The sequence below is a fragment of the Larus michahellis genome, chromosome 8 (assembly GCF_964199755.1).
Source record: "Larus michahellis chromosome 8, bLarMic1.1, whole genome shotgun sequence".
NCBI classification, from domain to species: Eukaryota; Metazoa; Chordata; class Aves; order Charadriiformes; family Laridae; genus Larus; species Larus michahellis.
Window position 1 is genome coordinate 53,046,562 of NC_133903.1, and position 14,841 is coordinate 53,061,402.

The 14,841-nt window shown below is 37.2% G+C and overlaps 1 protein-coding gene across 5 annotated transcripts in view; it reads right to left on the bottom strand.

Annotated features, from left to right (window-relative positions):
• Window positions 1–14,841, bottom strand: part of OMA1 (OMA1 zinc metallopeptidase) — a 107,237-nt gene that overhangs the window by 81,484 nt on the left and 10,912 nt on the right. For 4 of the 5 annotated variants that reach the window (XR_012588586.1, XM_074596641.1, XM_074596642.1 and 1 more), the window contains exon 9: window positions 3,089–3,152. Coding sequence is in view for 4 of the 5 variants with exons in the window: in XM_074596641.1 (XP_074452742.1) it covers window positions 3,089–3,152 (64 nt within the window). In the remaining variant the exon portion in view is untranslated. Of the gene's footprint in view, window positions 1–3,088; window positions 3,153–5,983; window positions 7,649–14,841 lie in introns of those variants that run through there. The other variant, XM_074596640.1, reaches the window with a different exon arrangement.

The window sequence follows — 14,841 nt, forward strand, 5'->3', positions numbered from 1 at the left end:
TGATGTGCTTTGCTGGAGGTAACCCAAACACAGCCCTGCCCCTTGCTGACCCTTGCCTGGGCCTCCTGCTCTGTCCTTGGACCAGACCTGTCACCTAGAGTTTGTCTGACAATCACCAGACTGTCAATGGGACTCAATTCCATCACCAACCCCATGCTGCTCACTCTGCTTGTGAGATGACCAGCCAGTACCGTGGTCACCCTCAGCTCCTGGCTCGCTTTCCCTCATGGAGCAGCATCGTTCTCGCTGCTCCCTGACAGGTTGTAGAGGAAGGAAAAAAAACAAGCCCCAGAACACCAGAAACACAGGTGGAAGCACAGCTCTTATCTGCTTAGAGCACAGATCCTGCTTTAATCATTAGACAGAGACAAGCATGCCATCAGCACCAAAAAAAAAAAAAAAAAAAAAAAAAAAATTCTGTCTTCATTTGTTACCCTACAGACCAGATTTGCAATAGGGGCTCAAAATTGGCTATTACAAGTGTAAATCCAATGATGCATACTTAATTTCTGCATGTACAATTTTTCACAAAGTCAGTCACTCCTTTCTGATCATTTCTGCTAAAGGAAAGTAAGGCTTCCCAGACAGCAGCTTTCTGTAAAGTTACCTGCTATCCAGACAAAGAAGTGGAAGCCTTCAACAGAACCACATGAGATTCACTGGCTCACAAGGATGATGTTTTGAGTTTACTCTAGGGAAGAGTCATTGCAGTTAACACTGAAAGGGAAAATCACCTTGATAATTTACTAAAGCCAGACTAAAAATGAAGGTGTTGCAATGCATCAGTTTCAAGATCAGCTCAGGCAGCCCAACTGCCATCTTGTGGCTAACAAATCACGCTGCTGCAACTAGCTACATTATTCCTTCATCATATACTCCTTCATTAATTATTCCATACACATATGGAATAAATCTGACGACAACATATGTCAGGAAGGAATAAGGAGCTCTGATTCTCTAGAGTCCAAATATACAATATAGATCAATGCTGCTAGAAAGGAAAAAGAGATAAGTTTCATTAACTCAAGTCTTAGATTGCAGAGAGTGGCAGGAGAGGGAGCATCTGGGTTGGGACAGGAGTAATCTAAATTTGGGTACTATTTTGTACACGCTGGTCTGACAAAAGAAAACCAACTTCAATGCCTACATGAAAAAACATCCTTTAAAAGTTTGTGGAAAGTACTTCATTTGACAATTGTGTCAAATAGCCAATCCTCTATGCAATTCTAGAAATTAGGCAGGGAGGGAGTTAAGAAATACCACTTTTCCAGAAGATTCTTGCATCTTTTGTGGCCCCCTGGGTTGACCTCAACAGCCATTTGAAAAGGTCAAAAGTGGTATTTAAGACTATGAAGAACCTGCAATGAAACCTGCACAAGAACTTCAGAGATTCCGACAAGGTTTATCAAGTTTTGAGCCCACTTAACACTTTCAGTAGCTTCTGTTGCTTACACATGGATCACCTTACACCTTTTTTTTCCACATTGACTTAAGGCTGAAATGCTGGTTTGCTCACTCTACTTCTGTGGCACTTGATGAATTTTCTACATTGGATTGTGTAGAAAAGGCATGATAAGAACGTGAGAAAAACTGGAGGGCCTTGACCACAACGTCACTCATGAACAGGAAAAAACCCCAACTTGTACCATTTTTCATGCAACTTACTTTGAAAGACAATCTTTGTACTTGCCATTACAAACAAAAGCCAGAATGACCACAAGGCCGACCACAGTACATCCCAATACAGTTAAAATAAACATAGCTTTCCCATGAAAATATACATGCTAGTGAAAGCTGAAGGAAAAAATAGGCAGGTCAGATCATTCAGTATATGCCACAAGCAAAATTTTTTACTTCCAGTTGTTAAATGAACTGTTTCTAAGACAAGCTATCAGAGCTTCTTTGTATCTGTGCCTCCACTTACTTTTCAAGGGAAGGCAGCAGCAAAATGACAAGATTCCAAAGACTTACTACCTTTCTCTTTGCCTGTTCCCTGCAGCTCCAACTGGAACCACTGTCCTGTACTGTTACACGGAGCTGTGTGTCTTCAGCTAAAAGATTTTCAAGCTGAATGCTACACAATAAATTTGTTTACCACGTATTTTGTTATCTATCACTAAAAAGTGCTGTCAGCCAGCAGTGTTTTTATCGAATTAAGATATAGAAGACAATCATATCAAATAGAAAGTTATTCTTCAAACTTGTATTTTCACATCTGTTTTGCTTGTCTCCAACAATACGAAAGACTGCATTAAGGATATTATACAGGTGACTAAGTTACACATCAGACTTCCTATCAACTGCTGTCCCACCAAATGTTGGTTATGATTTCCCAATTAATCCAGTATTGTCAGAATTGCATTTTAAATTGAAATATTTTAGTAAGCTGTAACAAAAGGTTTAGGAACATCATTTTTAGAAGGAGATAGATATGAACAAATAGAAGACTGCTTGAAAAATGTTTATGCTTAAAATATAACGACTACTGCACATATTCTTTTCAACTTCTATGCTCTAGTCAATGTATTATAATTGAGCTCTACTGAATTACTTTTCTAGTGGATAAATACTGTACACGCTGTAGTGTGAAGAGACACCATGTAATGTATACTAATTAAGCCATTATATCTGTAGAGAAGATCGTATCTGAAATATCAAATTAGCAGAAATTAAACAACTCAAAGGATTAATGAAATGTTACGGAGCCATTCACTTCCAGGTCAACAGGTTCAATTTCATCTGAGTTTAATAGTTATAATAAATTTATATGCTGGAGATAACAATCCTCTGCATCCATTCATAAATCAAGGTAAGAGCCCCCGGCTCGTAACAAGAACGGCAGCCTTTAACCAGCACAGCCAGAAGAAGGTAGCCAGGAATATTATGCTGGGCCTATGTTTGGCATGTAGCCTTCGGCTCCATGAGATCAAACAGGACATTAACTGGATGCCTGCAATATGTGTAGGCAGCAATGAGGGACACCAGAGACACTCAGTCAGTTCTCTTTACAGATCTGCCAACAATTGCCAACCCCAGCAATAAAGTTATCACAGGCAGAACATTCAACTCTATCTTTTATTTGACTTACTTAAGAGTCCATTCTGCTTATCCTGATTCCTCTCAGCAGCCCTTGCTGCTTCTAGCAGAGACACCTGCAGCACAAGAAAAAGATGGGGCTGGGGCACAGGAAAGGAAGAATTGTAGCCAACTTTTATACACAGCTTACAGCTAATGTGACAGTAAATACACAACAAACCCTGATTTTGTGGTAGAACCACAAATTTGAGATTAAAATTTTTTTGAGATTAAATAACCACGATGTTAACATATTTAGGCATAGCCTCCTTAGTGACGATGGGCAGTTAGATAAACCAAAACCAGTAACCAGTTTACGCATATAAGAAAGCGGTTAAGAAATAACTACATCAAGAACAAATAACTGTACTTAATTAAGTATGCATAAGGAGGTACATCTGACCTCTGCAGATACACATGAAATGGTGAAAAACTGTATAAATATAACAATCACCCAAAGCCTATCACTTCAATTCGCTATGAGGACTCTGGTTTTAGACGCACAGACATTATGCAGTGTGCCGTAGTAAGCTAAGCAATGATTCAGAATGCCAAAGTTCTAACCCCAGATTTTTTCACTGATCTGCAAAGCTTTGTAAAAAATCACTGAGTTTCAGTATCTCCAATAAAACTGTTAGAAAGTTCACCTATGCAGGTATTACGGAAAAGCTTCACAAGTATTTATGAGGTGCTTCAAGTGATCTAGAAATGCAAATTATTAATATCAGTCCTCACTCTGGGGGACTAAACCACACTCTGCAATAGGGATTGGAAAACTGAAGAAGCCACAGTGCTGACAGGAACGTCTTATCCTGCTATCTCTACCACCAACCACACTTCGTTATCATCCTGCTCCCCCTTCAAAAGCTCACAAGATCTGGAAAAACAACAAGAATTTTCAGCGGAAAGAATTTTGGAAATAGCTTACAACACACTATTATACTGGAAATAGTTTTTCAACTGGGGTATTGAGATACAAACACGACACACACAAAAAAAAAAGCTGTGGCAGTCTACATAATGTATGAAAAAGGCATCAAGCTTGCAGGATTGTTCTCTTTTAAGGACTACAAACAGAATTCAAGAACAAAGAACACTCTAACAGCTGTTTGCTCTGCTTTCCTGGCACTTCTGTATTTCAAGTTAAAAAAAAAAAAAAAAAAAAAAAGACTAAACACGACAAACCAAAAGTTATAAGGAGCTGTTTTTATTACAGGGCTGCCTTGAATGCACATCCCCTGCTTATCAAATCTCTCAACACTCCCACTACAGTAAAAGCATTAAGAGATTTAGTGAAATTTGTACTATATGTTTAGTCTTTCAACAGGAAGCTGTGAAGTACAGCATGCAGTATTGGTGGTAGAAACGCCAATACTGATGCATTTTTACTGATCTATCTTACCTCCTTTCACTTTAGCCACTATTCTCCCTCTTGCATGACACGCATTTTTCAAGTACTGAATTCCTTCAACAACCTTTCTAGATCTATTTTTCCTGTGACATACTAAGTTACACAACTGCAATGAAAAGTCTCTCCAGTGAAAGGTTCTGCAATGAAAAGCCTGCAACCACAGTATTTTCCTAAGGGCTATATTCTGGAATTATAATTATTAATATAATAGCAATATATTATATTTTATATATTAATATATTATATATAATAATGTATTATTATATATACACACAACTTTAAATTATATGGTCTTTAATTCTAAAAGTGCAATTTTTACTATGACTTGCCAAACCTTCGGAAAGTAATATTTTTGTCATTTTTCTGTTCAAGAAAGAAAGAAGAAAATACTTTAACAATATAACCACATGTAATGCATAGTATTCAGTAACAACTTAAGGAAAAAGTGCCCTCCAAGACGCAGATGAGCACAAGCCATTTTCTGTGTTGGACAGTCAAGAGAAGCAGAACCAAGAAACCCCTCCCAAAGCACTTGAGAGAAACACTAGGGGTAATTCAATAAGTAAAGTAAAACCTGTAATCTTCAACATCCCATTCTGGACTTTGAAACTATAGTTTTTTTAGTGTAGAGGCCTAACTCTTGTGTCCGTGTGTGTACTTTATATACACACACACACACACGTGTGTATGCATATGTAAAGTTTTTAAGGAGAGAGATACGTTTTATTAGACCAGTATAGTTGGAAAAAGTACGTAAGCCCTTTGTCGGTCTAGTATAAGCTATTACCTCTCCCTTGAAACCTTTTCTCTCACATCACCGCGATCACAGTTAGAAGACCATTTACATACAAATTAAAAAAAAAAAATAATCTCCCTTGGTGAACTTAAAAGTTGCATCTCCAGCATTCCACTGCAATACTTAAGCCACTTAAAACAGACGGTAGAAATATAAAAACTTGCGTAGTTTCATACCTCATCTTGAATGCTATAAAAACTTTTCTGTGTTCTCCTTAGTCCTAAAAGACACAAGCATCAAGTTGCATGTCAACCAGGATCCCTGGATAACAAAACAAGCTTTGACACTGGAGCCAGCGAGAGGCAGCAGTGTTGGAGTCTTGGTGTTGCAGTATAAACTATAAGGTCCACAGGGAAATCTAAATGGTGTATTTTTCTGTTTGCCTTCAGGTGACAATGTCCAAATGCTTCAACACATCACTGAACGTCTGTTACAAAAACTCCTGTCACTAAGAATAAAAATGGATGGATGAAAAATAGTCAGGATGGACCTTCTGCCTCTTGCCAGAAGTACTGAGCAGAGATTTAAAACCGGCTTGTAAGCAATAAGCAGCCAATCTAGACCTATATAATCAGGCCTAGAATCATCAACATTACAGATACATCACCTTACCTCTGAATAGAGATAAGTTAGGTAGTTGCTGACATTTCTCAAAGGATACCAGTTCGTCGACTGAAGTCAGTAAAGGAATTACTTGTTTTGCAATCTTTTTTTCCAACTATATTCACTGACAGCACTGAACAGGTTATTTTTTCCTTTTTAAAAGCTTGCATTCTGCTTTCATTGAAGAAATATGATAAAGTCTGCCCCTCTCCATATATAAAGACGAATGTTTCAAAACACAATACACTGTAAAATATTTTGATTGTCCCCTTCATGTAAAGCCCTATCATACATAAAACAGATTTTTGTTTTAATATGAATAACAAAAAAACTAATAGCAAGTACACCTTAACAGATAAAGGAACAGGATTTCCCTTTTATTTTTTTTTTTCATCCACTTCTGCCGCTTTCTGTGTCTTCCTCCAAGATTGACATTTCAGTATTTTCATCAACTGCAAAGCAAGGATAACTCAAACAGTTGCAAAGGAAGATTAACATGCTGGCTATACTGACTATTCCACCATGAAAGGCAGAGCTTTACCTATATTGTGCATACGAGTCCTCACGGTATAAAATGTGTGGCTTCAGGGGGATTGGGGAGAGAGGGGGATGCTCAGCATTAGACGCCAGTTTCCTGAAGTTACCTTTTAGGGTAAGGTACAGCTGAGAAAGCTGCGGAGTCAAGGAATCTTGTTGTATTTGTCTACTATGTAATATATTTCCACATCAGCAATCACTTCTATCAAAACAGGTATATCCAAATCGAATGTCATTGCAGTAAAACCAGACACTGATAAGGCACCCTGATCATTTAAAAAAGACAAGAGCCATCCTTGCAAAGCTACAAACTGTGGTTCTTACACAGTTGGTTTTTTCCAGAAGAAAGACTTCCTTGAAAATTATTTAACTCCTTTTTTTAAACTGAACTTTGTGCAACCCTTTCAGGTTGCTTTGAAGAGAAATGTTGAATCAATCCATATTCTAAAATGCCTTAGAAAGAAGAAAAATCCCAGCAGTAAATCCACCTAATTAAGTGGGGGTGTATCTAGCCCACAGGCTATTACCACATCTCAGCTTAATATTTTTAAACATTCTATATGTGGAACAGGTGCTAAGCTCTCCTCATTATTTCTCAAATGAAGCTGAACAGATCTAACCCAAATTACAGCAAGATAAACCAGACAAATTAAGTGATGAAAATTGTACTTTTTCCTCTGCTTTAGGGATGCTTCTGGCTCATCTGTCCTCTGATCAAGGTGAGCCTGATAAAGCTGAAAATTACACTGTGTGACTGGATTGTATGAGATTATCTTTCCCCTGAGAAGTGATTTCTTTTAGTAACTCTTGATGAATAAGAAACTTTCTGCTCCAACACGCTGCTCTTCTTGTGCGGACATGGTTCCTTATTGCTTTGAGTGAGAGATCACATAAAAGAAACATAGAATACGAGTGGATACATCTTCTTTATGGTTCAAAGACAAATTTGCATTATAAGACAGACCTTCAGGGACCACAAGTTTCATAAAAAGTGAAAATTATCATCGTTAGTTTGTAGGTTTGACTGCAAAAGTTACTGGCATATCTTCAACTTTTTGAGTGTGAGGAAAATCCAGTTTTGGTTTTGAGAGATCTCGCTTTGTAGAATTTGGGTTTTCTTGATCTTTAGACGATTCCAGAAGATGTTGCATGTTAAGTTTGAAAATGAGGCGAGGATCTGGTCCAGAAAGAGATGGGCAATTGCAGCTCTCTCTTATTTTAAGAGCCTGTGAATACATAGGAAAACAAATCAAGCTCATTTAAATAAGAAAAACAAAAGAGGTTTCAGTCAGCGATTTGGCTTTCCAGTAAGGTCTGCATTTGTACATAAAGCTTAGTGAATATAATACTGAGTCTGAGTTGTTAACAAACAACTTTTCAACAGAAACCAAGAATTCCTGAGAAGAAATGTAGCAATATGGTAAAACAATGGGAAAAAAAATGAACAACGAAGAACGAAAATCTTTTTTTCACAGACAGCCTCTCAAAGAATGGATCCTCTAAAAGGTACAGCATAAATAGATAGGAAGTTCAACTATTTTATGTGATACTTGTCCACGTCAATACCTTTTACCTTTTAATTTACATTCACATGTAAATTAAAATGACTGTATCAAGAAATAAAGAGCTGTGAATAATTTACTTCATCAGATATGTTCTATTATTGAAGTAACTATAAATAGATGTCCGACTGAAAAAAAGAGGGAAAGATCTCCGATAACATATAATGGACGTTTAACTGGTCAGCACAGAGATCCAGATGGTTGATTGGTATAGTTAAGCTCCAGTTACACAAGTCGTCTCATCTCCAAGAAGCATTTGAATACAGAGCTTCCAAGTATTCTGAGAAAAAAATGTCTCTAGAATGTAAACATTTATCTGGATAAAAAGATTAGCGCTAAGAGACCAAACAAGTTACTCCTGCTCGCTAAGTGCCATTGTTTCCATTCTATGGATTACAAAGTAGAGGCACAAAGGAGCCAAAAAATTTCCCAGAGAATCAAAATCCATTAGCACAAGCACACTCCCCCCAGATCATCCTGTCTCATGGGCAATCTGAGAAAGGTATGACAATGGATGAATCTAACGTCTCAAGGCACCACGCAGAAATTGATACAAAACTGTAGAGAGTCAGCTGTTTTAAAGGATGCTTAAGTTGGTGTTCATTTCAACAAAGCTTAACATACCTTAATTAGTCCATACAAACAGGCAGCTAGTTTTAGAGTTACCAATGGATATCACACAACTAAGTCCGGTGCAGTACTTTGCAAGCGGTTGCAGACAGACCTACTAGTATCCATGGATACTCCTACAAGACCCCTTTAAACTAATCAAGAAAAGTAAGATCTATGTATCATATAGCAAAATATTATATGTAGAATTTTAGAGGGTTCTACATCTCCGCTGAGAACTATTTTTTCAAGATTTGTAAAATTGAATACCAAGAAAATACCCAGTCAAAAACTAGCCTGAAATTTAGCATTAATCAATGGTCACCGTGGTATGGTCTCTTTAAGGCAATATTATCTGTGTCTTGGCCTCAATTAACAGCATAAAACAATGGGCAGATTAACACTGAGCTTTATTTTTAATCCTTTCATGGGAAAATAAGTTCAAATGTATATTTTATTCCACTTCACTTCATAACCATGGATTCTTGAAAAGTAATAGTCGGACCTGTCCTGAGCTGTAGCCAGGTGCCTCCTGACCAGCACCAGCGACTGTTAGCGGAAAGCGTGGGTTGATCGTTAGTTCTAGACGAATTAAAGAGGACAAAGAAAGTAAAGTTTTCATAGCAGTCCTAGCACTGCACTTAAAAAACAGAGCAGAAATTTTTAACCTGCTTTATACACGCTAGATTTAGCTGAAATAACAAATCAAATATTCCAGTATACCTATGCATAAGTATTTGTCCATCTTTTTGAAACAATTTGGTATTCTTCCACAGGAGACAGTGGAAACGTCTTACTACAGCAGATTTTAAAATAGAAGAGCAGAGCTGCTTAACTCATTTCTTTGTATAAAGAGCTACCAAAACATACTTCTCCCTAACTTTACCACAAGGTTGCTGTAAATGGCTAGAAACAAATAGAATTTAACAACTGTTTTTTTAAAAAGAAGCACTCCAGGAATGTAGCAAGAGTTTCTCCAGCTGTTTCTTGCTGAAATGTAACATTCAAATTACTGGATACACAAGTCTGGATTAGGCATGCAAATATTCCTCTTGTCTAACTTTTAAAAAATACGAATAAAGCTTTCAGGATTTGTTTTTCTACAGCATGATCGCTGATGTAGTCACCAAATGTAACTGTACCACTGAACACTCTTCTGCTTCAGTGACCAATTAATTTCTGAACTGACATTTATGACAAACCAAGAGTTTTCTCTTCTCTTCCAGAACACAAGCTGCTGCAAGACTGCATTAATGTCAAGCAGCATTATTCAAGGCAAATGGAAATATAAAGATTTATGCTGTATCCTGGAAAGGGCAATGTAATCCTCTTTTAAACTAATTTAGCAATTTTATATCTCTGGTTTTTGTGGCTATATAGTGCCTGGCCTATTTCCATGGTTTCACTTACCTAAAATACTAAAATCACAACAGCAAAGGTAAAAAACAGTATTTCAGAGTTAACATTTTTACCCTGTAGATGTCTTTGCATTCTTGCTCGATGTAAAGCCATGCAAGGTGGTACAAGGTATCTACTCAACACCATCGACTCACATGCTGTTAAAAAGACTACAGTTATGAGAGCGGAAAGCTATGTTGACATGTCATCTCACTGTTAAAGACAGCTATGACTGCAGACTCCAGTGAAAGTAACCTTTGTATGTATGCTTGTGAATGCCATGCAACATTCAATCCTAGCTAGAAAGTGTTCTTTCCCTGGCTCAGTTAACTGCTGCTATTTTGTTTTGTACTAGTAGCTCTGTAACATCATTAAGATGCCAGTAACAGGCTGTGGAGCTTATAGTGTAATTTTTCCTGAAAGATAAAACAGCCCAACATGGTCAGCTATACTGTACTTCCGTAATCAGTAGCAACTTCAAATCTGGTAATTTAATATTGCTCAAGTAAATTGGTTTTTGACAGTTTGGGTAAGAGGACAAGTAAAAGCATTCTAAATGAAGCACATACGTACTGATATTATAATAAGAACATGTTTCATTGACTGTTTATAGTGAAGATTGTTCTCAATAAAGAAGACAGACAGAACTGAGACAAGGTTAACTAGCTAGAGTGAGCACGTAGATTCACCTGGGAATTAAGAGTACCTTAATGCTGTTCATTTCAGGTTAACCTGAAGAGGAGTACTGCTGTCCAGAATAAAGACCACTTGCATGCTTCCTGGTTCAGGAGGTCTCAAATAAAACATCAAAACTACTGCTTCTAAGTAACAAAGGTGAAGCTGTTTTTCTTATCAATACAATTGCAGTCACCTCCTGCAATGTGCTGGGATGGGGGAAGGCATAAGAATCAGGGAGCTCTGCCTCATCCTATTGCTTTCATATAGAGCCTACCAGCAGAGACAAATATAGAAAAAAAGTAATTTTTAGCTCTCAGTCTTAATCCTTCACCGCTGTCACAGATACCAGGCTAACCGCTGCATCTCGACCTCTTACAGTCTTTTGGAGTGCATCCTACCTCTCAGGCTGACAGCTCGCTCAGCATAAAAGTCACATCATACTCTCGTCCACAAACCAGGCCAAGGGTTGTAGTCTCTTGTGTATTAACTGCGATTACCTCGGCAGGGCTGACTTACGCTTTGACCCTGCAATTCTGACAAAAACTAAGAAATAGCACAAACATGTAGGACCAAAAACGAAAAAAAAAAAAAAAAAGAAATGCTGAGTTGCAAAATGGATTACAATCAGCAGGAATAGGGAAGACAACAGGTTCTACAATGGAAGTATTAGTTAAAAGATGATTAAAAGAATGGATAGATACATTACTTGATGGAGAAGAAAAGCAACCTTTATAATGCTAATACTTCAAATCTTTCACTGCTTCTGTTGGCACAGAAAAGAAAAATGGTGACAAAATATTTAACAACTTTACGGGGAGGACAGGAATACAGGTCAGTATTTTTTTATTCTTATTTTCCTGTAAGTTTCCACATTGATAGGGTTTAATTAATATATTCTAGTAAGAGAACTATCTGAAGGAAAGGGGAAACATACCAACCCATTTTTAAAAAGGAAGCAAAATAAATCTATCTTCAATATCCCAAAAGGCAGCACGCTAAGGAATAAGCAATAACTACCCAAACAACAATAAAAATAACAAACAGCCAATGTGGGTTTGACAAGAACAGATCTTTCCAAAGTAAATTCATTAACTTCTTTTATTTGACAAGTTAATTGACCTAGAAAACAAAAGAGAAGCAGTAGAGGTGACATATCCCAACTTAATATTACTCTTGAAATGATCTCAACACAGCATTTACACAAGAATGTGTAGGAAACGGGAGTTACAGTGAATGAAAAATGGAATCTGAGCCAACAACATGATGCCAAAAAAGCAAATGTCACGTCAAGATGAATTTTCATGTTGCAGGCAAGGCTCAGTACATAACCTTCTGCTTTACTCAGTATAGCTGAGGCTTCAGCTGATGTACAGTGTCTTATTTGGACAGCATACTAGGAAAAAGGTAGACAAACTGTGGCAAGTCAGAGAACATTAAATAAAAGGTTCAGAGATGAACTGGAAGATCCTATAGCTTTTCTCTGGCACTACACTTCCACAGTTTTTCTCTCCAGAACAATGGTAAGCATCCTTCCTGCTAGTACGTAATTATTTTAAGATTTCTTTTTTTGAAAATAAAATGCACAGGCCTTTACCAAGCATTTCACCACCTTCCACATAGGAATTCTAAGATATTTCAGTTTCCTATTCAACAGTATATTCTGGTCTAAGATATTTCAGTTTCCTATTCAACAGTATAATCCAGGTCCCTCCCAGTCTGAGGGGGAAATCCTTTAAGAACATGGTAAATCTTTTAAATTTCCTTTATTTCCTTTCCAGGACAGCACCACTTGATAACTGCTTACAGCTCTCTTATTTACTAATTTGTCAGCTTGGCCATAGCTTCCAAATTGTTCAGAAAAGGAGATGCAAGATCTTTAAAAGACAGAGAGCAAATCAAATGAGTTTTAATTATGTGGAAAGAGAATCCTTGTGATATTCCTGCTTTAATTTACATTTCATGAGACTGTTAAGTCACCTCATTGAGACATGCCACTTCATTACCTGAAGAAAAACTCTCAACTTTACAAGATTGCATCTTATTGTAACTTGTTTTGAAGTCGATAGAGAAACATCTGTGTGGCCTGAGAAGTCCAAAAACTTGACCCTATTACCCCCAGCTACAGTAGCTGGTCTAGTAATAGATACTATATTGTCCTGAAAATCATGTCAGCTTCAAAATCATCACCATATGAAAGACAAAAATACTTGTATCAGAATCTTTAATACAAACATGACTATTTCATTCATATTTTCAGAGGAAGGGCAATTTCAGCTGAAGTAATATTCAAAGTCAAGAATAAAGGTAAAACCCAACAGAGGTTGTTTTTTTAGGATTTAAACCCTTGTTTCTTGCTCATGATGGATCTGATACTAAGTCTAAGAAGTATAGTTTCTTTACAGAGAGATACTAGAGAAACAAAAAGGCTCTTTTCGAAATCTGGCTTCTCCCCTTGGCCTCTAAATATTTAATGGCCATTAATACATGGTAAACATATTGTTCTAAAAAGCTTTAAGTATGTGAACAATGAAACATAAAGGTCCCACCGACCCCTGGGAATCCCTTTAAATACCTGAGATCCAGTTTTAAGAAGGCAGCTCTCAGATGAAAGGGAGTCAATGCTTCAGACAAGAAGCCTCCAACACCTCTAAATACCTTCTTTCATTTTTATTCCACTTTTGTAGTATTAACCTCACTTATCTGGTGAGCTTCTGTTAAGAACAGGAAGCCTTTAGCCTCTGCTTTCTCATCCTGCTCCAAAGAATGTTTAAGGTAAAATGCAAATGAAAACATCTCCTCAATTATCTTTTGGAAGAATCTTTCCTAGCCTCCACTGCTCTTGAAAGTGAGAGTGGCTATAAAGATCAAGGTTGCTCCACCTGCTAAACTACAAGTGACATGACAGAAATAACACGACTGCCAGTTCTACACAGTTGCTCAGTTATTTAACTTATTTGCTCAGTCCTGGGATAAACAGAACGTAAGGAGTAACTTATTTCATTACCACTTTATAAGACAGTCAGTAACTATGAAAGTAAAGGATCCTGAACCCTTTGCGTTCAATCTAACTAAATTGTGGCTTCACAACAAGTACCATTTTCCTTTCAGCTGTTCTAATGTGTTAGAAAATCAATCAAAATGGTCTCACAACCTGCTTTTGCAAATTACAGAATTTGTGTATATTAATTTAAAATATTCAGCCTAGCCAGTCCTCCTACCCCTAATGTTGATTTTGATTTATGCCATTATTTAGAATATTTATTGCATGCATTCTCATCTAAGGATTCATGAATATTTTTTTTCCTCCACTGAAATCAGCAAACACCTCAATATTGTAATGCTCCCTCTGCCAATAAATCTTCAACTGTCCTTACAGTCTGGAATTAAGAAATACTTAAAGTGACTGAGAGTTTAAAAGAAAAAAGAAAAAAAGAGAAGAAATTACCAGTTCATTATAAAAAAGGGAGTTCCCAAACACAGTTTAGCTTGCTCAAAAACAGTGCTGTTGTGGAGTGCTTTAACACTGTATTTTAAAAAGAAAAACTATTTTTCTGTAGTTAAAACCCCCACTATTTAAAGAAACAGTAAACAAACTAAGATTACTAAACTTGGAACAGTTCTCTCTTCTTAAGCTACCAGCAAGTAGCACACCAAATTAAGCGAATCCCCAAGTCACTATCCACTTGGCATTCCTCTGAGAGGAAATCTGAAAGAAAGTACAGAGAAAAGACTGCAGATTGATGAGCAATTGTGTGAATTAGTTCAAGTTTCTTGGAGTGGAATAAAATTTGCTCCCTAATGTGATGAAACAGATGTGAAGAAAAAAGCAGGCTACAAAGTCTGCAGAGACCTATCATAACTAGGGCTATTAAGAAATCTTCTACTGGGGATCTGACATTCTTTCGAGGCACAGTTATTTGAGGTGTATGCAATCCCTCATCAATGAGAGAGACAGGATAAGATGGAGCATTCTCTATTTGACAGCCTAGGGCTAGCTACAAAAGCAAGAAAAGTCAAGACAGTTTAGGGACACAACTTGAAAACTGGCTTGCAAAACAGCAAAAAGAGAAAAGAATGAACAGGAGCTGTGACACCATCGCATCTATACTAGGAAGGCCATTCAAGAGCAAAAATACTACACTTTGATCAGAAATCAGACAGAGAAGAAAAAA